The 26,330-nt window shown below is 43.8% G+C and overlaps 1 protein-coding gene across 1 annotated transcript in view; it reads right to left on the reverse strand.

Moving 5' to 3' along the window:
• SND1 (staphylococcal nuclease and tudor domain containing 1) overlaps positions 1 to 26,330 on the reverse strand; it is a 406,636-nt gene that overhangs the window by 244,310 nt on the left and 135,996 nt on the right. The window contains exon 11 of the mRNA XM_084788021.1: positions 13,374 to 13,463. Within this exon, the coding sequence (XP_084644147.1) occupies positions 13,374 to 13,463 (90 nt within the window). The remainder of the gene's footprint in view (positions 1 to 13,373; positions 13,464 to 26,330) is intronic.

Consider the following 26,330-nt stretch of genomic DNA (forward strand, 5'->3'; position numbering starts at 1 on the left):
AGAAAATAAGTTTTCTAGTTTAAAAAATTTAGAGGATAAGTTAAATAATTTAAATGTCTAGTCTGTTTTATTTAACAACTGTGTGGGGGCATTAATCTCATCTCCATATTTTTTTGGCCTTCTTGCCAGTGACTTCGGGGTGTCTGTTTCAAGGAAATAAAACAACAAAATTCACTGATTTGTCTTTATCTGAGTTTGAAAGTCTTTGGGAACAAAAAGAACCACTGCTTTATTCATGTATGTACTTTCTACCCTATATATTTACATTATATAAAACGTTTAAAAATTCTCTTTCTGCCTCTTTAAAAATTAAATACAAAAAGCCTTATACAGAAAAGTATGTTTGGTTGTCTACCAAAAAAGTCCTATCCATGTTAAAAAAATAATAACAAAAAATACTTGTAAGAGAAAGAAAAGAAGCAAACAAGAGAATCGGAGAAACACAACCTGCCCTTTGAGCCGGGAGAGCGTTGGCTCTGTAGAGAAAGGAACCATGCCACAGAGCCCAGCGGGCCATGCACGGAGACGCACGTCACATAGAACCTGAAGCAGGTTATGGGTTATCTGAACAGCTATGTCCACGCACACAGCATGGTATTTGTGTGTGAAGCAGGAACAAAGTGATAATTATCAGTACACACAAGGTCACAGGCACCCTAGACCCGAGTGGGCAACCAGAAGGCCTCAGAGGAGGCTGGCTGGCTAAGGGGCTGGCAGACACAAGTTTTTCCTTGCTCGTGTTTCCCCTCTTCATGAAGAGTAGTAAATGGCAGTCAATATAGAGTTTTAAAGGTACCACACTTTACCTAAGCCTAGAAAGGTCTAGATGTTCATCCAAGAATCCCCCAAACTGAAACAGAAACTGGGACAATTAGGCAAACTAAGTGGGACTTCAGAGAGAGGGTACGGCTCTGTCAACTCTGGTAGTTAGCCAAGCTTCAAGCTGCTGGGAGGAAGAACACAGGGGAAAAAGGATGACATTTAGTAAACATTTAGTAAAATGCTTTCTTCTCAAGGCCAAGTAGATCCCAGGAATCCAGTAGAGCAGCCGAGCCGGGCACTGAGGCAGGCAGAGTGTACACACTGGAAACGAGAGCTCAGCTTGGAGTCTAACATCAAAGGTCTAAGAATTGCCAAGAAAAAGGATAAAAAATGAAAAACAAAGGGGAAAGGGGGGGAAAAGAAAGGAGCAGGGTGAGAAAATGAAGTAAGGTCAGAGAGATAGAAAGGAAGGAAGGAGCTTATGTTTATGAAGTAGGGGATAATTGCTGCTCTCAGGATCTCTTTCAGTCTCTAACTGATGAGAGACATTATAAATCCATCTAGACTCAGCGATTTTGCTACCATTTTCTCCTCGGAAATCTATGGCTAACTACCACCAAATCAGAAAAACTGAAGAATGGCAACATGACTCATCCTGTCTTTCATCTTCAAACCCCTTCCGAGCTGTGGCGTCCATGCTGCTGCGGCCGCTGCTCACACTCCCGCCAGCCAGCGAGCTCCACACTGGGGAAGCTGGAGAGAACTGTGAGCAGCCGCCTGCCCACAGCTGGGCGCCAATCACCTGGATGGTGATCACTCCTAGAGCCACATTTCAACATTCAGTGACCTGATGAGCTGAAGGAAACAAACCACAGACCTCAAACGGGAGAAAGGGATTTGGACACATGGATCTAGAGAGAGAGAAAAGAGGACATTGCTCCAACAATAAATGGACTGAAATCCTAACTATAACCATTAAAAACTTCAGAGATGGCCTTTCGTCATAAATCAGTACCATGAGTGGAGGAGGGGAAGATGGAGTTCACTGTCGGGGGAGGGGGTGCATTGGGAAACACAGATAGTTAACGCTGGATGGGGTGGAGCCATGGCTCAACGATATAGCGCTTGCCTAACATGTAAGACCCAGGTTTACTCCCCAGCTTGGGGATGGGGGTAGGCAAAATTATTTCACAGAACTCAGGTTTCAAAGTCAATACTATCAACAAATAAGATCTGTAACTTTCAAGATTCCTGGTCAGCACAAAGACTCACCCGTAGGGTCATAGGGCTCAGGAAGTGGTTAGACCCATCCCTCTCACCCTCTGTATTTATATTCACCGATCTTTTAAATAAAACAAATCTCTGATGACAAAAAGATTAAACTTTCAGAACTGCAAATTAATCAAGAAGATCAATCAACATAAAAGGGCAACAAATCATCATAACAAAGTTTATGAATAGCTCCTTGGTGCAAGCTAATCCCTTGAGATGAGTGCAGGGTGTGTGTTAGAGAGGGAGGGAGGGAGGGAGGGAGGGAGGGAGGAACTCTGGTCCAGGGATTTAGTGATAGACTGGTAGGGCCAGTGTCTAGCAATAGACATCTGTATGAACCCTCATGGTGGACAGACACACTCTGGGAAAACTACATAATTCTAAGTCAGTGCTGTTAGACTCTGATTAGAAATACCTGGGCAATTAACTTGATTTTGGTTCTTTAGTAAGATTGTATTTTTAGAGGACAAAAGCAAGATTCCTTTGAATTTTCAAAATTAAAAATTACCCTCATCTACATAGCAAAAAAAAAAAAGGAAAAAAGTCTTCCCAAGAGTGAAATATTAATTATTTTTCCAGTCTCAAGGTCACAGACACGTCCCTTCACCTTACCGCAGCTGAGAACGGGTCTGCATTAGCTGTGCTGGCTTCTACCGCTTTCCTTACCTGCTTGGGTTCCCGCCCTGCTCTACACCTGAGGGCTGCGCAGGGCAGCACTGTGGGCACCTCACATGTGATGAAAGGGCACTGTGAACACACACCATGGACACGAAATGTTTCCTCTACCCTGTAGAGATAGAGTCCAGAAAGCCAAAGGACATCCCAGCTCTCCAGATAGATACCCACGGGGTCATCTCAAACATGCTTGTCTCCGCTCTAATCAAAGCCCAGGCCACTCCCGGTTCCCGGACGAAGGCTGCGTGGGGGTCTAGAGGGATGGAGATCTGGCCTGGAAGGGTGCCATGAGTTTCCTTAGGACCCCAGTAAGCATCAGACAGGCTAGGCGGAGCTCAGCTCAGAAAGACCCTGCCAGACAAAAAGGCACACGACACAGTATGGAAGTACCCAACTGGAGCAAGTCACCAATTCATTAGTTTCCGATTTGTGTGGCCTGTGATAAGAGGACAGGAGCTTTATGAACCCCAGCATGGCCCAGCAGGGCATATTCAGGGTCTATTGAACTTCTGTCACTAACAGCAATAAAATAAAAATGGTGAATTCAAGCCAAAAAAAAAAAAAATTAACTTAACTGCCTACTTGTTGAGCAGATCCTTTTGTTATTTTTAGGAAGACCAAATAAAAAGTGCCATACAGTCTCAATTTTGAAGAAAAGACAAGAATAACCCCAAATCGCCACTGACCGTGACTACTCTGCCTCACGTTGGAAGGACAGTACTGACTGCATGAAGCCTCAGAAGTCTTGTAACCCATTGGATGCAGGGCTAAGTTAACAGCTTTAACACAGGAATAGAAAACATAGGAAGCATGTTTATTCTGCCTGGGTCTCAGCCCTTGGCTCACAGTGCTGTCAGGCGTCACCACGCCTATGGTTTCCGTGAATCAGAGCACAGGGTTGGTAAGCATGAAGAAATAAAAAGCAACTGGCAAGAAAGCTCCAGCCCAAAGTAAGCTGTGTGTCCCCTGTATGTCCTCCCTGTCTACACGGCCCCCATCTTCCCGAGCTCCCACAGGCCAGGACCTGCCTCCTCCTGACCTGACTCGTAGCAGCAGACAGATGCCTGTCTGTGGAGGGGGAACAGCTTGGAGGCAGACCAAAAGGCTGTGCGTGCTGCAGGGCATCAGGCCTCTGAGACGGGTTACACAGAGGAGAGAAGAAAGGGAGACTAGAAATGGAAACAGGCACCTTTAACGTTACGGCAAAATGTATACAGCTCCTTTTTAGGCTTTTGTGTTCACCTAAGAGAGTTAGATTCTTTTCGGCAGGCAATCAGGTGTCACCAGAGTGGGTGGCACATCAGGATTGTGCACAGAGAAAGCAACTGTGACAGGAGGGTAAAAGATGGCACATAGGAACAGTTGCAGGAAAATGAGTTAAGGCAGAGCTGTAATAATTAAAATAAGAGATTAGAAACACAGACTAAGAGCTGCTCACTGGGAAGCCCAAGGGAAGGAGGCCAAGGGAAGCAGAGTCAGGCGAATCCAGTGACTAAGAAGCTGGGTTAATGGCCAGGAAACTGCTGATAGGAGGTGGGGGGCGCGAGGGGGGATGACTGGATGGAAGTAACATTAAGACAGATCAATAACCAAGTCAAGGCCATTTATAGGCAGGGAAAAAAAACAAAACAAAACCATCCTATGGAATCTATGAGCTCTATTTTGGAAATAATAGGTGCCTGCTGGCTACTGGAACTGGTGCTCAGGTAACAGCATCCAGCAGCTGGAAACAGCTTGGAGGCAGACCAAAAGGGAAGGTGTGAAATCAGTCACAAGTGAATCAGCAGTATGTGTGGACACCAAGGGCTAAGTACGCAAGGTCAGCCAGCAGGTAAGACCTCTCCAGTCTGTGACAGATAACTGTGATTTGGGCAATTCACATTAATATTTATCAAATACCGATAAGGGACACTGTTCTGTTATCTTACCAGTTATTCAAATTGGTCCTCATTCAATTTCTCACATGTTGATGTCATCTTATTCCAGTTAGATTTTAGGCAACTTTTAAGAGATATTGTATTTATTTTAATTCCCCCCCCCCAAAAAGGAAAGTAGCAAGTGTGCTGGTCTCTTTTAAAATATTAGCTCATGAGAGGCGCTTGTAAGGCTCTGTTCCCAATGCCTGGAATAAGATTTGGACTAAAAAGTACCAGCTGCACAGTAGCAATAAGCTGATTTCATAATGTTGCATTTTAGTTGGTTAACTGAGTGTGCATGACCAAAAATGTCAAGGCCTACAAACTGAGAGAATAACACCAGCTATTATTTTCCGAGCACTACCTGCTCACCAGCCCACACGGGCTCATTCCAGCCCCTCTATTAAGCCAGAAGAGGTGAGAAAGCAAGGTTCCAGAAGAAGGCAGGCGGGCAGAGAAGCAGAATAAAGACAAAACTCTGAAATTCCTGTGGCCCCAAAAGAAAAATCTAGAGTCCATATAAAGCTCACAGTAAGTGCACAAAATACTGATAAAGTTATAACCAATAACGATTTCTCCCAGGGTGTGTCATCTTTCAAAATGCTGGTAATGATCAAGGAGAAAAGTCCTGTGACTGAGAGGGCCACAGGACAACGTAGTGGGCACAAGCACTCATTGTTTAGGGGAGACAACCACAGCCTCAACGTGGTGGGCCTACTGACAAACTGGAAATGCCTTTCAGTTGCTCTACAACTGTCCCCTGGCCTGGAGTAATGGCAAAGCCAAACACAAACTAAGGGAAGAAATTCTCCAGTGAAGACCAGAATCTACTCCATGAGCTGTGTGATAAACAATCTCATTCCTGAAGCAAAACCCAAGAAACCAGGCATCAGCCAACAGGGAGATGAGCAGATACAAGAAACAGATGCACTTCTCTCTGCCTTAGTTCCCAGGCCTGCTGTAACAGCGCACCATAAAAAGGCAGGCAAAAAGAGAGACACGTACTCCCTCAGTGTTCTGGAGGCATCAAGCTAGGGTCAAGGCACAAGCAGTCCCTGTCCCCCTGAAAGTCCCACAGAAGTATCCTTCCTTGGGATCCCCAAGCTTCTAGAGCCACTAAGCAATCACTGTCATAGCTACCTCCTCCACTGTCACACAGCCACCTCCTTCCTATGACCTGACCTTCCTACGCAGAAACCCATTTAACACAGTATGATTTCATTTAAATTTACTTAATTATATCTGCAAAGATGCTGTTTGTTATCAGATCACATTCTAAGACTGCAGACAGATGAGAATTCCGTGGGGAAGGGAAACTGATCAACTCCACTACGCATACATCATGAAAAAAAAAACGGTAACGGATGCTCGTTCAGTAAAGTGCTTTTGATTTCAGAGCCCCAATACCCAATGCTGGGCTCAGGCATGTGTATCTGTAATTGCAGTGCTAGACAGGTGGAGACAAAGATCTACAGGACTTGCTGGCCAGCCACTCTGTCCCCATGGGCAGGCTTCAGGTTCAGGAGAGTCCCCTGGTTTCTAAAATAGTGAAGAAGCAACTGAGTATTGATACTTGACTTCTATCCTCCATGTACACAGACACACACACTGAGGGGAGGGGAGGGGAGCGGAGGGGAGGGGAGGGCACAAACACATCAGAAAGGCTTGTCCAGGCTGGCCACGTGCACGGGACATAACCGCTGCCTGTTAGGCACACCTGAGTAATTGCCAGAGAACAGATATCATAGGAATAAAAGTACGCAAGGCCATTCTAGCTACTGACGAGAGACCTTGCTTCAGCAAAGGGCAAATGAGCACTGTGCACATTGTAAACGCATTTAACCAGGGAGCTCATAGTTTTAAACATACAAATGTATAATTGTATTTATATAAACATACCTCTAAAGTATCACTTCTATGACACAACTAAGGAATCAACAGAATTTCCCCTCAAAACCAACAGCACTTTAACATTCTATCTTCTCATACACGTACAGAGTATTAACACTGGTGAGCCATCTCACTGACGACAGTGCAAACATGAGAGGCATCGGAAACTCAGTGTTCTAAAAGGAAAGGCTCACTATTTCATAATCTGTCCTTTTCACAATGAGATTTTTTTTTTTTAATTAGTAAACCTATGGCTATCCCTGCATAGACCTTTACAGGCAAATGGAGGCCTGGAAAGAAATCAGAGAGAAATGAGAGCTGGCCTCTCCGTCCTGCCGCGCACTCCTCCACGGCACAAGGCCTTCCGGCCTTCCACGCTCCATCGCTGAACTTGAGCTCCCAAGAATCTATTCTCTGTAAACCCAGAGGTATAGGAAGCTGGAAGATCTGCAATTCAGCACATTTTACAGGATTTTTGGCACATAACAGTTATTTTTAAAGTGGGGATGGGGGAGCCTGTGCTCTCCCTACCCCCAAACACAGCTGAGCTGATTCAGCACAATCTCCCCCTAAAATAAAATCTCAGTTTGCAGAAAATAAGTGTGGAAAGTTCCAGCTCCAAGGACGACATTCCAGAAACCTAACATTAAAGACTGGAAGAGGACAGCTTGAGACAAGATGACTGCAGAGCATGTGACAGAGGTAAGAGTTTCCACAAGAACACTGTGACCACCTGGGAACCCAAGGAGGAAAGCCTTTAATATAAGCAGGGCAATGCAGGGTGATCACAGAGACATGGGTGATGAGTCAAACCCACAGGTGAGCGCATAGAAATTTCCAGGAACACAGTCAAAAAGTGTAGTTTCTTAATTTTACTTAGAGATGCCTTTGAAGAGAATATTACAATCTATATCACGCAAAATAGCAGGCTACACCAAAGAGCTGTGCACACAGCTCAACACGATGATCCCCAAAGCACAGAGGCACTTTGCACAATCTGCAGACCAAAGAAGAAACCAGGAACTCTATCGCAAAGAGCGTTTAAGTGCCAGTGGGAGGAAAGCTACCTTGCCCGTCTTCCAGAAACAGGCAACTCCACAGCCATTTTTGTTAACCCTATGCCACCAAACAAGGGATAGTTAATGGCCTGAGGGACAAACAGGATCACTGCTGAGACCTAAAAACTGAAAGACATCCACAGCAGACCTCAGTGTCCCCTGCTGGCAGAGGACATATCTACAGACATGTCCTTCCAAGCATCTCTTCATCTGGTAAGCACAGACACTTGTTCAAAAATTTATAGCCACACTGATGTTAACATCTGGCTTTGGAAGGCAAGGACAAGCCGCGTATAAACTTGTCAATTTAAATCACAATGCATCCCCAACCTTAGAGCTTGTTTTGATCATTAATGTAAAGGCCTTTTCCACCGTATGAATGAATCAAATTAATATGAAATGAAAGAAGTGGAGATGACAAAAGAAATGTTTTGGAAACTCAAACTGAAATGCATCTGAGGTGGTTACAGTACGAGTTCCCGCCCTACTGGCTGCCTGGCTCACACTCAGCGCAGCTGGCTGGGTGACACTCTCCACAGCTGGCCAGCCTCAAGTGAGTGGTTAGCAGAGCTGAGGCCCTCTCCTCAAAAGACTCTCTGCCCTTGAGGAATTCACCCTGGCTCTTCCTGTTCAGGGCACAAGTACCTGGAGCCCCTCGCTGCCCTGACTCTGGGGTGAGGTAGGATAGGAGCGGGTAGGGTGCCTTTGTAATGCTGGAGAAGAGCATGTACTACGATTGTATTCTATGAAGAACAAAACACTCACTGGCTGGGACATCTCAAAGACTAATGAGATCATGTCTAGAGGGCTGCAGGCACTCAGAAGGCAGGTGCATGGTGCCATCATTACCTCCCCAAAGCTGTAGGCTAGGACAAGGCAGATGAAGAATCAACCTCTTGGAGCATGTAAGAGGCACAGACGTTGACACCAGTCAGTATATGCATGAGGAAGTATGTCCTTCTAGTATATGCTAATTCACATAGCAATAAGTGAAAGCAGATGGGTAAAGTATCTCATTTCTATGGCTCTCAGGTCTAACCTGTAAAAGTGGGACTATTATATATTCTTTTCAGGGTGTAGGTAAAAATCAAACATGCAACCCAGTGCCTACTGTGAGAAGCAAAGCCAATAAACAGTGGCTGTAACCGGTTAACATAAACATGTGCAAAAACAGAGAGCTGGCAGGCAACCAGGAAGGGAACAGCTGTGGGGGGTGGGGGGGGTGCGGCTCAATGGTTAGGTTAAGAACACTCGCTGCTCTGGGAAAGGAGCCAGGGTCGGTTCCCAGCACCCGAGTGGAAGCTCACGAATGGCTGTAACTCCAGCGCCAGGTTATCAGTCTCATGGTTTCTTTTGGCCGCTGTAAAAAGCCAGGAATCCATATGGTTCACATACACATATGCAGGTAAACACACATGAAATAAAAATAATTATGAAGGAAAAAAAAAGATGCCTGCAGGAGCCCAAGCCAGAAGAGGTACAAAAGCAGTGCAACAAAACTTAGACACGCGGGCAGCACCTCATGGCTCCACATCTACAGATTCAATCACCCACAGGTTACAAATATGTGAAAAAAGAAATGGGCCTAATGTAAACCCATGCCATGCTGTCTCCTTACTGTTGTTTCTACAGGAATAGTATAAACTGGAGAGGCATTTACACTTAACCTGTGAATATCCCCCGAGAGAGTTTGAATCCTCTCTAAATGTAACCATGGATGGGACCTCTAACTAATGAGTCAAAACATACTGTTTTTCCCTTTCCCTTTATATCAGGATTAACTGGCACAAAGAGATAATTAGTTCCCAAATAACTAGTAAAGAACCAGCAACATGTTTAATACAAGACAATACATCAGTTCTGGACAGGTTTGATTTAGAATACAGGGAGATTTTTCCAGGCTTGCACCCCAAAAATGCATGCTTTAGAAAGGTGGATTCTTAAAAGATGTAACAACTTTAAACAATCTGAAAATGAAATAACCCTCAATGAAGGATTTCTAATCCTATAATTCTAAAATGTCTGTATCAATCAAGAAAAAAGAAGCTTAATTTTAAGAGCTAAGTTAATTCACAGAACACATTTCAACGGCATAAAAATAAAACAAAGGCACCCATTAGTTTACAAATGAGTCTCATCCATAGATTTATTAAAAGAAATGAGGTCTCCGGTGCTCGAAAGCCTACAGTGAACATCTACTGCCGGCCCAGATGCATCCGTGAACTCGGGCTTCCTGCAGTCCCAGCTCCTCCAACCATTTTTGACCCTCAATTATTTAAACAAGTTCCAACTTTGAACACAATGGTTCCCATGGTGACAGAAATTTTGCAATTAAGGGACAAGAGTTATAGAAATGATTCATATGTCACTTGTAAATGTTGTGTGACAAGGGAGAAAATACTGGAACTCAGGGTTATACTCTCAGTGAGAAAGCTGAAGGAAACCCCCAGTGAAGACCCAGTTATTCTACCTACTGAAAACAAAATACATAGGTGGTCCTTTAAAGATGCAGGTCTAGAGGGAATACATAGGCAGCAGGAGCTTGGGGGGAGATAAAGCATATTTCTCCTATCAGTAGTTATAACGACTCCTTTAATAAGTCAGCATCTGATGTAATCCTGGAAAGCTCTAAAGAGACAAACAAACAGCTAAAATCATCATAGCTCCTATTTCACAATGAGCCTCTGAAGACATTGGCAGGAAAGTAATTTGCCATGAGTATTTGTAGTGAAAGGATGGCTGGTGGTCAACAGGGAAAGAGGAGGATGAAGCCAGACATACATTTTCCCACTCCCTCAAGCGCACCTCCCCTATAGGACCGAATGTATGTGGAAAGCTAACATCCTCATCCACCAGCTCGTTAGTTGCCACATCAGCCAAAGTCAATAGAAACACCAACAACAATGCACAAAAACAATGTGATCGTGATGCCAGTTGTATATTCATTTCTCTTGATCTTAAAGCTAGAAATCAACCTGAAAGGGCAGGGCTACACTAGACTCCCACAAAACCAAACCCCACCCTTTCCTGACATCTGGACCAACACAAAAGACTGCATCATCTTGTATTTTCATAGCACAGCTCTAGGAAAGGAGAGGCAAATGAATACTACCCTGTTCCACAAGCCAGGAAAGCAAGACTCAACCTATGCAAATGGATTTAAATCAATGTGAATGACAACCAAAAGCGGGGCCAACAAATCAAATAAAGCACCCCAGCATGTCACCTTCGATCTTAATTCTCAACTTTCTAGACGTCTCTCAGAAATGCCATCAGTGCTGACTCGCTGGGAAGGAGGTAGGGAAGCCAGCTTTACCTGGGACAGGCTGCCCTCATCAGCTTTCGTGCACACAGATACACACGCTTCTCATAGCTGCCCCTAATAACCATGGACCATGCTGAACAGCTGTAGAGGTCTGAAGGGAATTGGCAGGAGTTTGCAATGATGTGCTAGACACCCCCCAACACACACACACGAGGCAGCCACTGCCCTGCCTGCTCCCAGATGCCAGAGCTCATGGGCGTTGACTGCTGTAACTGACAGGCCCAGAAGACAGGCAAGAGGCTTTAGAAGGTGAGTCAGGAAAGTGACCTGCATCGGGAATGCTCCAGCCCAGCAGAGCTGAGATGCACCCAGTAGCCATCATTTACACAATGTCACTGTCAGGGGGAGGACAAAGCTTGATCTCAGCACAAACAACATCTAATCACCTCCGTTGCACAGGAACCAGTGAAGGAGGCTTCTCCTGCTAAGAAGGCACCTAATTGCTTAAGAGATGACATCATACCTGACATGTGAGGTCAGTCCTTTTATCCTATGACAGAGGACTTTACAACAGACTGACACAGTCCTTGAGAGCCTAGCCCTGGCTAGCCCTCTAGGGCTGCCATAAGCTGTGATCTATGTGCCCAGGGATCACACAGAGCCATGGCAGGACAACACTTAGGAAACTAGTGGGTGCCATAACATATGCACAAATCAAATCTGTGCTGTCACTGTGCTGGGCGACCACATGGGTTTCCTTCGAAATGCAGGAAACTCCTTGGTTGTCTATGCTCGACTGCTTATGAGACAGTGAATGAGCACTGTGCTATCAAATGGGTGAGATAGAGATGCTACACATTACATCAGATAACAGGGGATCTGGAAATTGAAGGGGACATAAGCCATCATTTGCACTGCACTTCATGAATGAATATAGCAGTCTGTCAAGCTTTATACAATGACAAATGAGCCTATTTTCTGAAGGAACCTGAGGAGATTTAGTATTCATTTTAGGAAATCCAGTTTGGCTTTAAAAGAAAAAACCAAAAACCTGAAAATTAGCGATTTCAACTTTCCAACTTACATCCATCTTCAAAATATATTGCTATGATTTACCAGACTACCAAGTAAACTTCCGTATATGGTTCATTTATTTAAGATGGGATCCCATGTAGAATTAGGCTGACCTTGAACTCTTAACTTCCATGCCTGAACTTCTCAATTGCTAGGGCCCCAGGCATGTGTCACCATGCCTAGACAAGTGACTATATTTATAATACATTATTTTGATGTTAATTCAAACCTAGGATTTTTTTTTTGTTATTGTTGTTTTGTTTGTTGTTGTTGCTTGGTATGGGAGAACATGCTTGTAGGCCCAGAACCTGGGAGGAGAAGGCAAGAGCTCGGGTAGAGTGTTTACTACATTCCATGTTTGAGGATGTCTTAAAACACCCTGCATCTTATCTTTGGCGGGGGATGGGGGCATGGTACACCGGCCAAGACTCAGAGCTGTATTAAACCTGTCAAAACTGCATCAGCCTAGAGGCAGAGTAAATAACATGGGTCTAATGTTTAAGACGTAGCAAAACGATTATGGTGTTCTGAAGTGGTAGAGTATTTGCAAGATGGTACAACATGAAAATCATGTTACATCATATGAAATCTCTCCTAGAATCCCAAACAAAAGCATGACTCACAGAGCCTTCCTGAACAGGTTCCCTCAGTGCCATTAAAGGAGGCCAACCATTTATTATTGTCTTTGTACATCCATCCGGGACACAAATGGTCCTGGACTTTTAGAATAAGATGCCAGAAAAAAATGAAAGTATGTTTAAAAGCTCACTATTCATGACCCTTGGAGAGTATTGCCATAAACATTTATTTTAGGATGTGCGCTCTAGGTCTCCAGCCCTAAGACCGCAGAGTCAACATACTGCTCACGAAGCAGTCTTCACAGGAGGCCCAGAGATGCTACACAAGCATTTCCGGTTCAAGTCCCTACTGTCCCAGTAGCTAGAGCAACAGCTACTGGGAATTTCAAGGCTAAGCAGCATCCATATACTATGCATTTCCCAATGCATCCTCGTAACACAGGAGAACCCAACTTCACTCTCCTGCAGTCATCTTGTTCCTCTAAAGTAGAAGAAACACACAAAAAAGCAGCAACTTTTCCTTGCTGCTAACTCTCGTGGCCCCAGCCTTCTAATGAGGTGGCTGGAGAGAACCAGAGAGCCAACTGAGCTCAGCATGGGCGGTATGCAATTATTGAAACTGGAATTGAGCCTGGAACCTGCCCGTGAGAGCACTGACAATCAAACTGTGGTCAGGGCCCCAATTTCAAACCTCTCCCAAGGGAACCACTTCCTGGCACATGGACACACCTCTCTTCGTATCAAAGTAATTCCACTTGCCTTGGTCAGGAATGTCCTCTACTGCTCAAGGGCCTACAAGGGGCCTAGAGGAGCTGGTTTAAAACCCCGATTCCTAAAGCATGAGGCCAAGGCCAAGCAACTGCAAATGTACGCTCTCACTCACCTTCTTCCCAATGAGCTTTTTTCGAAGAAACTCCCGGGCCTCAAACATGTAGGGAATGTCATACAGGGGCCGGAGCTTCTTGTTCTTATCCTGCAAACAAAACAGAATATGCTATTAGGGATGAAAAATGTAACACAGGCAATACTGCAACACACAGGAATATGTGCAAAACTAGCTGTCTCCTTGGATCACAAATATCAGCTAAGTACTAGACACCTTATAACTGGTTACTAAATAGTTGGTTGATTTGCTTTATTGGAAAAGAACTTCTTTTTCCATAGCAGGTACCTGTAAGGACCCAAGTTGGAAACAATGTAGAAGAATTCAAGATGCACTGGGACCCACTGGACACACACACAGCAAACCCAAGCACCTACCAACTACTAACTGTACACAAACTAGCTACTGTGCACACTTACAGAGTAAGAGAAGACATCCTAGACGCAAGGCAGCAGCACAGAGCAGTTTTGAATAAGTACAAAACGATGGGATAAAAATTCAGAGAAGCCGGGTGGTGGTGGCGCACACCTTTAATCCCAGCACTCGGAAGGCCGAGGCAGGAGGATCACTGTTGAGTTCGAGGCCAACCTGGTCTACAAAGTGAGTCCAGGACAGCAAAGGCTACACAGAGAAACCCCGTCTCAAAATCAAAAAACAAAAAACAACAACAACAAAAAACAAAAAAAGAATTCAGAGAAATGGAAAGGAAGAAGTGATCAAGAAAAGTTCCACTAACATATAGAATTTAAGGTATTTTCAAGACAGAGGGAAAAACTAGTGTGAAAACCAGAATGGGGGGTGGGGGTGCGGGGAGCAACAAGAAAAGAGACAGAGAGAAGGGAGCGTATGTCAACACGCACGGCTTAGCTCATCACCTTAGGGGCCCCACACTCCGCTCCCATGGCTGATCTAAACAACCATCATCTGCAGACAAGGAAAAACTCTTGAGGAAGGTGACAGGAGTAGGAATAAAGAGAACTTCAGAGATATGAGACCCTTTTCAAAAAATGAATTAAAAGAATATGACAACACAGTGGACAAAGGGGATAAAGGAGCAGAAATCCAACAGTGAGTCATGATGACAGGGCTAAGAAGTCCAAAGCTGCCTGCCTTTGGTGGGGTTTGCAAACATGGGGATGTGCTTAAGAAAGCATCGCATCCAGACCGTCCGACATCAGTACTTCGCTGTCTTTCACATGAGGCTTAAGTTCCAAAACAGCAAAGACCCTATGTGTGGCTTCCACTAACTCTTCAGAGCCGCTCTTCTAGCACACTTCATCTGAGTTAGGCTTAGCGTATACTCGGGACACACTCACAGTAAGTGTGCCACAGGAACGTGAATGCACGTACACATTAACTGTGGCCAAAACCCACATAGTATCTGGAAAAAAGTATATGAAGGAGAAAGCCAGAAACTTCTTCCTATGTAAACCAATGATTTCCATCCTTCGTAGCTGGCTAACCTGGTCCTGCCTTTACCATCTATTTTGCATCTGACAAAGTAAGACGCCTCTGTCTAATTTGTGTAATACTTAAAGAAGGCATTTGCAACTTACTTTTTTCTTAAACAGCTTTCACGTAAAGGACCTTCATCATTTTAATGCTACATTCAAACTCATCCTGAAGCGAATATGAAGGAAAAGGGAAATGAAGTAGGTGTTGCCTCCCAGACACTGACTGAGCTTTGATGTATTGAACACATAATAAGACACTTCAATTCACTGCTATGACCAAGAAAATCTCTTATGAGAATGTAAATAAGTTACATTCAGTTACACGGAATTTTGAGCTTCACATTCATCATTCCACTGTCATTTCCTTCTTCTGTAAAATTAGAAGAAAAAAAAAAGATGATCATTGATCCAGCACTCTGCTAGGAAGAGAAGACACATCTTTTCACAGATCACATGTGGGAATCTACATATGAAAAACAGAAAGAACACAGGTGTCGGGTGCCCATGCTCAGCACAATGTCCTGATATTGTTTAGGTATGTTATGTATGTTTAGGTATGACCCTAAACATAGGAGTTCTACAGGAACATGAGAAGAGGAAAGTGCAGGTGTTTGGTGCAAATTATCCAGTCTAAAGGAATTCTAGGTAACAACAACAACAACAACAACAACAAAGATGTAATATAGATATTTTATAAATGTCCCGGAAGCAAATTAAGAAGTTGCTGTGTAGCAGGAAGTAAACCACCCTCATAGTTACAGAAAGCTGAATTATACCCCATAGCCAATTCCTAGAGAGAAGAGTTGCCCTGCCTGCCTGGCCTGCCCCGCCCCCCAGCCTATCAAGCAGCCTGCTATCTGTGCATGGAGGAACAGTGATCCTGCTCTCACCTGTCATCACTCATGTTAGGGTGGGCTCCTCTGGGGTGTAGTGATCTTTGAGTCACCGCGCCCCTGTGAAGAACCTCATCCACTCCTGTAACGCCAGTAAACTCATTGGTTTGCCAAGACAGCCTTTGCTGGAAGTGTCTCTTTGCTCTGTCATGAATAGATGTTTGCTGCCAAATGCAACACTTAACAGAGAAGTCCTAAGAAGGCAGGCTGACAGACTAGTTACCAATGATGGGCAGGATTCTGCTTATTTTTTGTTTGCTTGGGGATTTGGTTTTGTTTTGTTTTGTTCCCTGTAAGAAGACTCAAACCAAAGTTTGGTTCTCTACTACTGAACTCTATCCCAGTTCAAACAGTATTTTTAATAGAGACAAAATCAATGGTTATCAGAATCAGCCCTCAGGAGTAAAAAGAACCAATGGATTCACACTCACCAAGCAAGAGAGAAAATCTATTTACAATGAGTAGCAGAGTGATTACAGAAGCCTTAGTGAACAAAAATGTTTTAAATTAATTGAGCAAAACAATGATGTTTACCATGCACAGCTTTATGCCATGTCACAACACCTGAACTTCCAACTGGAACTAAAAACGGAAGACAAAACTTCTGGATACTTTTCCAGAAATATCCCAAGGAAGGCCAAAGGATGATACATACGTATGTGTGACAAATGGTTATGTAAACAAGGGTACTAGTTCATGATGTTCTTGAAGGGCTGGACTGACAGAAAATCCCCTCAAAAGAAAGAAAGTGATATACCAGCAAGCACACTAATAAACAACAGGGCAAATTCAGAGTCTGATTATATGTCTCTCGTGAAGCCAGGAAAGAACAAATAGCACAAGCAGAAAACAAGTGCAAACTGAACGATGTTGTTACTCTAACCCTTCAGAGCTAGGAGCTATTGACATCTACAAACATCTTACAGGAGAGATATTAGAAGTCCCTAAGAAGCCACAAAATAAAAGCAATTCCTCCAAATTACCAGGTACATAAAAGCCTTTGAAATCTCCAAGAGGCAATTGAGGTATGGAATGTATTTTGGGGAAACGGGACCGCAGCTGAATCTTCCTGCTAAAAGGGACTGTCTAGTTTAGATTCTAATTTACATGGAAATATTTTTTTTTCCAAAATAAAAATAGAAGAGAATGCTTGCTTTATCTGGTGGGCGGATAATACACAAACCAATATGTGCTGTAATCACCATTCCTCCTGAGAACTGACACCGCGTGTAGGCCCTGCAATGACTCACATTAGAGACGGAAGAGATAACTACAGTCATCTGTCCCTCTCCTCAAGCATGGGCCCCACACCCACAACTCAGCACAGGAAGACATAGCTGGCCTTTTGACAGGAGGCATTTTAGGCCAGTAGCCCAAACAGGGAAGGATGGGGTCAAAGATATTTTAAAGAGCAAAGGGGGTGGGGTCGGGGGGAGGGGGGGGAGAAGCTGACTTCCTGACAGATCCTTGCTTTCAGGCTTTACCTAGCCTGCCCCTAAAATCTGTAGCCATAAAACATAATGACCTTGAGACAGTACAGTACTTCTTGGGGTTCAACAGACACACATTACGAGTCTGGGAGTAAGAAAAGATGGCTAAATATGTTCTAGTAAGACTTTTAAAATTCTCTATCAAAAAGACAGAGCAAAGTAAAAATGGGAATCCAAACTTACTGGAAAATGAAGGAGCAGAGCAAGTTACAGGAAGTTTAGGTGGGGTGCTAGTATAGTGTGCTTGTGGCCACCTTCACTGAGATTATGTTTTCTTACAAATTCAAGAGAAAGATGGTCATCTGAAGACAGGCAAAGAGAACTAAGTGCAAACCAGGATCGTGCCTGGTGGGTCAGACAAGACAAAGGATACTAAGCCCCAGAACAGAAGGCAGGAGGAGAGGTGATAGGAAAAGCAGCTTTATTTCGCAACTACCTCAATTTACATTTCCCACTGGAAATACTTCTGAAAGGGTAGTGACTGCATCTCAATCACCCTGGTCTTTAGGCTGGGGACTTCCACTGTAACAAGGGAAACAAGATAAATTAAGAAATTAATACAGCAATCTAGGTAGGAAGAGATGCTAGATTACAAAAGGGCGGGAGCAGTGAAGAAGTAATGTAAGAATTTCAAAGGTAGATACCAAATAGAATGTGAACTGTCAAAGAAATACAAAAGGCTAAGATAGCTTTGGGTCTGGGTAAGAGCTGAGTAGGGGTCATCAAAGGAAAGGGGGAAGCACAGGTGCTGCACACTAGGGAAAGGAGGTCTGAGCGGCAGCTGAGCTGTGGGCTCCTGAGCTTTAGCTGCTCAGACCCACATGAAGCTGAGCGGGCCGCTGGGTGCACAAGTGTGGAATTGGGGTGTGTGAAGTCGTTTAATAGCCTGAAAGCTACAGCATGCAAGGTGGTAACTGGATCCTCAGTAACCTAACACACAATGAATCTGTACAAGGAGAGAGAGGAGCATCCACTGAACAGACCACAGGGACACTGCCATAGGGCTGTGTCCTGGAAGCCAAGATGGACTATGAAATACCACAAAGTTAACCAAGCACTATGTGGGTTAGGGTTCAAACTCTGCATCCAGCTAAGAGAGGTCTTGGTAGATTCGTGAGGGTACTTCTTGGGGATAGAAGGAGTAAAAGTCACATTAGATCTAGGAATAGGTATACAAGAGAATGGGAAGGAAAAAAATGAAATAAAGCAAGCATATGATTCCTCTGAAAGTTGTGCTGAAAACCAGACAGAAATGAGGTAGCAGCTGCCAGAAGAACAGGGTGGACAGTTTTGGGTTTAAATTTCAGATGAGAGAGAGAAGTGACAGCCCAGCAGTGAAAGATGAGCGACAAAAGCAGAGAGGCAGTAAGTACTAAAGCAATGTCCTTAAGCACCAATGGGGCAGTGACTTACACAGAGGAGATGCAGGTTTTTGTTAGGTGGATGGATAGAAGGTGAGGTGGAACTATCTTCAATTGACTCATGGCAAGAAACTGATAAATTAAAAAACAAAACCAACCAAACAAACAAACCAAAAAAGGATGAAAGAGTGGAGAGGACTATATACAGATACTTCATTAAAGAACTCAGAATGGTAAGTTTATGAAAAAATAATAATTTCAATAACGAGAAAAAGTACATATAACCATCACACTGGCAAAAATACTTGAGGTAAGAATGTGGGGAAATTGGAATGTCCTTTACCTAGTGATACAAATATAAAATGTCACTCTGACACAGTAATGCACACAGATGTTCAGCTGACACACCCCTCTAACTAATGAATGCTCCTTACAGGTAACGATGGATTGCAGAGCCCAGAGAATCCCGTGTGCAGGAGACAAGTAGAACAGTGCCCACATTAACACTGTGTACAGTGTAACTGTGTCATGCAATACAGAGCAATTAAGCTGAATTAGAGCAACATAATCGCAGAATAAATTTGAAAATATCGAGCAGGAAAAGGAAGTTAGAGAAAAACATAGTAAAACCCTATATAAATACAGAATAAACAGGCAAAAGGAGTATTATTTATTCATAGACACACATCAGCAGGAAAGGAAAAAAAGAACATATATACAGATTTCAGGGACACAGCTAATGGTTACTGATGCAGGATGGAGGAAGAGGCAGACAAAGGACAGTGGACAACCAGGGTTAGTGATGATTCCTAGAGACGTTCATATGTTCATAAATGCAATATATGCTGCTAAGAAGCCAATGTGGGATAATGTCGAGGCTGAAGACAGAAGTTCAGCATCTATTACCACTAAACCGAGCTGATGGCCTTCACCCATTCCTCATCATGTCTTGTACTTTCATTCCTGTGTGCAGCAGACTAACTGGTTGTTATTCCCCTCACAAAACGTACATTAGATTCGTTTCCCCTACCAAAACAAGGGAAAAAGAGACGGCCCAGCACAGATGTGGCTTTCCATGATGCAGAGGGAATATTTAACTATAAAATGTGCTATGAAATAAACAGGGTCAATAAGAAGTTTGACTTTTGTCTTAAAAATGAAACAAACTATAATATATTAATTAATGCAGCCAAGCAAAATTACACTCAGTGATCTTAAAACTGACTATTGGATTAAAATAGGAACAGACATGATCAGACTTAAATGAATAAAATTTCAAACAGTAAATAATGGACCAGTCCCAGTAGCTCTGCCTCACATGGCATTTTAATAAACAAAGGCTGCAATTTCCATTTGAATTATAGACTTAAAATAGGAACAGCATCACATGCCCTCGGCATATTTACAATCAAGGACCTTTCAATTCCTTTGGCAGGCAGGAGACAGGACGCACAAGGAGATCCACTGGCTTGTCCTGAACACACAGATAGGAAAGTCTGCTAACCGTAAGGCTACAAAACAGCAAAGGGGAAGCTTAAACCTGTGGCCACCCTGACCAAACAGGAGCCACCAAAGTGTGTCTGCAGGAGTGTGCACACAAGCAGCTTCCAGGAGTTATTGGAGGCTGACAGCTTTATTTCTCAACTAGCTCTATGTATATTTCCCACTTAAAATACATCTTAAGAATAAGCAAGTCTACTACAAAGACATATATGGGTAAATGCTACATTTACAATCTAATGTTTTGTGTATATCCAAGGGAACAAAGGAGGAAAAAGTGAAGGTCTTATAAGCCACAGCGGAAAATGATAGGGACTAGGAAAGGAAAAATGCAAGCATGCTTAGTCTAGTCGCCAATGCCACAAAAGACAAAAGAGATCAGAGGTTTAGAGAGGCTAGAAAGCCAAGGTGGGGTGCTTGACTGATGATTAAAATGGTTCAGTAAAAAGGAACAAGTAGGTTAATCACAACTGGGGAATTCAGTGCTCCTTGACCTTTTGTATGGGTGACACTGGGAACACTCACATACTGGTGGGAAGGCACCATCCCAAATGTCCTCGGTGCAAACTAGTCTGTTGGGAGTAGAGTCTGAGAACACTAGGGAACAAGCCAACTTGACCATATGAGAACAGAGCGGGGCGGGCAGATGCGTCCTCCACTCACCACGGTGACAGGAAAAAGGCAAAGGAAGTGGCGATTCCCTGAAACAGTCCCAGTCCTAAGTGTGCCCTGGCAGACGGCCAGTAGAACAGTTTCACAGAACCAAGAGAGTGAGTGAAGTCAGGCAAATGAAGGCATCCTCGTGTCCTTGACTGGGCTGACCCGTTATCTCCAGTGCACAGCATATGATTATATTCCATAGGAACTTGCACATCCCAAAATTAAAGAACCATTTTCAAGACTATCATGTAAGAAAAAAGCCTCCCTCATGAGACTGCTCTTCTACTCAATTACATAAGCCAACTAAGAGCCTTTTCAGAAGTGCTTGCTATTTATTGCTCAGATGCAGCGAGAAAGGGGAGGAAAGAGAACAGAGAGTGAAAAGTGGGGAAGGGAGGAAATAACAGAAGCCAAATGTCAGGTACCCCACTCCCCCCACCACCACCCAAAGACCCTGTCAAGGATTTACGAATAAGTACCTTGAAGGCTCTAAGGGTCCTCACCACTATTCGTGTGGCAAACCATGTGGTCTCCTCACCTCACTGCGAAAGCTTCTGCATGAAGGTGGAAAGGGTAGAATAAAAGATACTTCACCACACCTCACAGACCCAAATGCCAAAGAAAGCCAAGAATTCCAAGTAAGAAACTATGCAGCCAACAGAAAGGTGGATCCTAGATTCACTGAAGGGAAGTTAAAAAGACGGCGGCCCTGGGGACCTGCCCCTATATGTCCTTCCTGCACAGGTGTGGCCTCCCACATGCAACTGGGCAAAAACCTTTCTCCCACCCACAAACGCTCCCGAAAGAAAACAACCGGCTCTGATGAGGAACAACGGCAGCATCACCTTCCTTAGAGGAGCAGAGAGGATCCAGGAGACACGGCCAGGATAACTAGGCAGAGAGAGCAGAGAGCAAGCCGAAGGCGATACGCTTTTAGGAGTAAGCTACCAGTCATTTGACGTCTGGCTCCTGACAGTGAGTATGGCAGGAGCAACTGGTCTACCTGGCCATTGGCGTCAGATTCCTCCTGAGACTACCAAAGTCATCATAGAGCCCTTTAAATGGTTTTGCAGTGAAAACCAGGCAAAAAGATATATATAGCTGAGTTACAGCATCTAACACGGGTGTCAGCAAGAGAGCTAATGTCAAGAGGCAGAGATAAGACTATGCTACAGTACTAATCACTTTCTACTTTAGTCCTATAATTTAATTACTTGATATAGGTCTTATCTTCCCAGCCATACCTCACGAGGGAAGACTAGTATGAGAAAAAAACCACAACCTCTATGATTTCTAAAAAGAGTCCAACATGGGGCCACATTGTTAGAAAGTGTCAGTGGTGAATACTAAGAGAGAAAAGAGGGAATACGTCTGAAAACTCAAAATGCACTTACTGTGGTTGTGGGGATAAGTGAAACTGATACATTTCCAAGTGGTAAAAAGGAGAGAGCTGTCACTGCAGCTCCATGACATGGTTAGCAAATCCACAGAATCAGGCCTCCCTCACATTACAGCAGCTGACTAAGAACCACGAGCAATTTAATGATCTGACTAGAGCACCTACACTGTGAAAAACAAAATCCAAATAATCAATATACTCTGCTCTAATTTTGCCTTTTTTTCTTAAGACAGAATGTTGCTAGGAAGTCCAATTTGACCTTGCACTTGCCATCCTCCTGCCTCTGCTTTCTGAGACCTGGGAATAGAGGCAGGCACATGTCACCATGCCCTCTTGGCTAAATATTTAAAGCAATCTCCTGTCTCTTTACAAGTTTAACACAATGAACTCTTCCAATCTTTGGGGGGGGGGGGGAACAGGCCAACACAATCCGTCAATAGCCAGTGGTTAGCAATCAGAAATCCTTACAGAACACAAAATAAAAGGAAAGATGAACTGATAAAACTCAAAGTACCTCCAACACTAAGTGTATTAACTTATGATTAACAAACAAGTAACTACCTAAGATGAAGTAAATAAAGAAAGGGAAATAAATAAGTTTACTGCAAAGCCTCACAACATTCCAGATTAAGTCCAAGCAGACTGTGTCCTCCAGTATTTTGGGACTAAGATGGAGGAGAGCTGGGGCAGGAACTCAGAGGAGGAGTGTCTGCAAACTGAGCACAAGGCCCGGGTTCATCTCCAGCACCACAGAGAAAGAAAAAGCTGAGGATGCAGTGGGGGCAGAGCACACACCTAGCCTGTGCGGGCTTTGGGCCTGACCTCCACCGAAACATCACTGAACAAACAGGAGAGCGGAAGGGAAAGAAAGGCAGGCCACAACTGCAGCGTGCTTCCTTTGTTCTAGAGGAGTAACAGGCAGTGATACAGACAGGATGAAGCTTTGCTAAATGGACTGAATTCATCTGCTGTTCACATGAACAGATGGAACAGAGGAGAATGAAAAATAATTAGCGTCACTGAGAAGAGTCTCTTTCTAGCTAGCTAGGAATTCTTCAGATGAACTAGAAACAAGAGTCAGGGTTAAAGGGGGAAACTCCTTCACTGGCAATGACATTAAACATCCTGTAGACAGCAAACCAGGGTTTAAAGGCAGAAGGGACAGGAGTAAGGAGAAAGAGCCCCTCAAAGACAAACGCTCGGCTGGGATGTAGCTGAGGGGTAGAGCTACCACTGAGTCCAATCCCTTGCAACAGAAAGAATGAGTGAGTAAGTAATAAGGACTGTAAGGTGGAAGCAAAGGCTAACCCAGGTCTCAGAGGTAGTTAGAGGTGTGCCTGTGCTAGGCACTACTCAGGGACCAGCTATTGCACAACTGGCTCTGGCCCACTGGCACCACTTCCCTTTTCACTGGAGGCACATAATTAACCAGTTGGCCTCAAACCATGTTTTCTAGTAATGGAGACATTTTCTCCTCCATTTTTTACCCTTCATACCCATGCTAAAAATGGAGAGCCAGTGCCCTCAGAAGAGACAACCCTGTTACTTAAGGCACAGGCTGCAGGCCAGATGAAACCCATCCAGCAGAGGATGTGCCACAGGCCCTCCCACAGTTCTCAGAGAAGAAAGGAACTGGGAAAACACATCTCCTACAATAGGAAGCCGATTTTCTCTATAACACACAGCAGGATGGGATGGGCCTACCCGGAGCATTGTATCACTCTGTTAGGAAAATGCCTTTTTGTGAATGTCTTCCTTTCTTCACCGTATTAAAAAATAATAATTATTATTAAAGTTTCTTCTTGGAATAACACAGAAGGGAAAATGATGCTGGATATGACACTATTATTTAGCTGGTACCAGAGGAACCTTCAATTGAGCCAGAGTTCCAGTCAAATTTGTGCAATAAATTCTTGTGCATTTCAAAACAGGAGACTGAATTATGTAAGTGCACGGCTAAAAGGCCTCCCTTTAGACACTGACTTTCTGCTTGGCCAGTTGCATTCCTCCAAGGTCTAAATCAAGCTGCCATGTCTAGTACCATGTGTTTTATCCACCAAGCCAGCCTACTCTCAGCTATTCTGTGACAAGCACCCAACTACACAATGAAGACCCCTTTCCTTTACAGTGGACACGGTATTAGTCAAAGCCTCTATCATTTGCCACCCCTACTACAATAATGCAAAAGGGGCAAGTGAAGACAAAAAAGACTGACTTGCCCCCACCACCGGGCACAGATCCACTGTCTCAGCAGTGGCATTAAAGATCAGTCTTGACCTACTGCGTGGAGGGATCTTAGCAAGAACTCAGTGTTGGAAGAAGCCTGTCCTTCACCACATCCAAAACTGACCTCACCGCACCTGCTTGGGATCCTTCTCTTCCCACTGGTTGTGCCCTGTAAAGGAGCTCACGAGTAACTAAAGTCCTCAACAGACACTTGGGAGTGGAGGAGAGCAGGCATAGCCAGGGGCTTCTCACTCCACAACTGTTCATCCTGTGAAGAACACAGGACCGGGACGCACATCTGGGAGAGTAGTTTTACAATTCTCCAGGTCAGGCCTTAAAGAAAAACCAAACTACGTCTAAGAATGTTTTGATGCCCAACATATCCCCACTGCACCGTGACAACCATGCCTTCACTTTTCCTGTCACTGGTCTCCTAACTTCCTCAATACACAAGACCAGCACCATTCTCAACTCTTTTAAATTACTGTAAAGAAAAAGGAACTGCGCTGTTGATTGGTGCACTAAACATATTAACTCTGTGATAATCCCTGCAACAACCAACAGAGCTAGAATTATGAGCTTTGCTTCAGAGACCTGAGAGACCTGATACTCAGAGCACCAGCATGCCCAGCCAGGATCACACTGCAGTAGAAAAGTGTTTATGCCAGTGGGTTTATCTTTCCTCTTTCAGTATTCCCATGCTCTGTTACAAATTCTTTATGTTTGCATTATTTAAATAAATCATGTGGTCTGTTTTCTGTGCAGACATGACCCAATAGCCCAAAGTAGTCCCTGTGTAACTGGACTACAGGACAGTAGTGATTCAAGGCTCTCTGGAACCTGGAGCCTCACACATGCTGGGCAAGTGCTTTACGAGCTCTAGTTGCCAAGTCTCTTGATAAACACATTCCTGAAAAATTATTCTATAACACCCATGGCCACCTCCACTGAGCACATGGTCACAAACATCAAAACGAAAGGGCCACTGCACATGAAAATCCTCCATAGTTAAAACATGTGGTGGCAAAGAAATTAATGCTTGAAAGACTTAACTGGCAAGGAGTAAAAGAGAGAAGACTTTCAAGCAAGTGTGTCCCTAATCTACGGAGCCTGCAAGATAAAAAACCACACAGTAAGGGCACAATACAACTGGCCATTTCTCTCTTCCTGCTGTGCTATTAGACACTCTGAATCATTCAGCTGCCTTAAAGCCCAAGCACAAGGAGGGATGGTTCACAGTTTGCAAGTCACCATCACGGTAAAGGGACGGGATGTAAATAAAGTGAGAGTTAGTTCAGACAGCAAAGCTCACCAGAGCCCTGATAACAGCAGCCGAGTATCATTTTTCTACTATAGCGGCTTTGCTATGATGTATGTTGTCATGCAGTGAGCTCTAGAAACATTTCTAAAAGCAACTGTGGGGGTGGGGGTGGGGGGTAGAGTTCACTGGAAATGGAAGTTACTATTTCAGAGTTGGTTACAAGATGAAAAAGGTCAACGCGGGTGTTTCATACTAATGTGTATACTAACATTTCTGAACTGTACTTGTTTTTTACATTTTGTGTGCTTTCCCATAATAAAAAAATAAGTGAGCATATTCAAGATAGTATTTTATTGACTCTTTAATCTGAGAGAAGCATCAGACATGCGATCAAATTCAATTTCCACACTAATATGAGCATTTTCAGATATGATTTGGTTGAGTGCTAAAAGAGATTACTCAGTTACAATTTATGAACATAAGTGAACAAGCTGGCCCACTTCTGGTCCCCAAAACTATCTTCAAGATGTTTACTTCCTGAATAAGCCCCACAAAGGCATGGTCTAGTCCCATTTAATGTTATTTATTTAGCTGAGTGTGACTGTCATCTCAGTGAAAAATCAACTCAATCAACTTATTAATTAAGATGTCAAATGTTCTGCAAGATTTAAAAATAAAAAATCATGTTCAAGCCAGGCACAGTGGCACACACC

This window comes from Acomys minous (genome assembly GCF_964271855.1).
Source record: "Acomys minous genome assembly, chromosome: 6".
NCBI classification, from domain to species: domain Eukaryota; kingdom Metazoa; phylum Chordata; class Mammalia; order Rodentia; family Muridae; genus Acomys; species Acomys minous.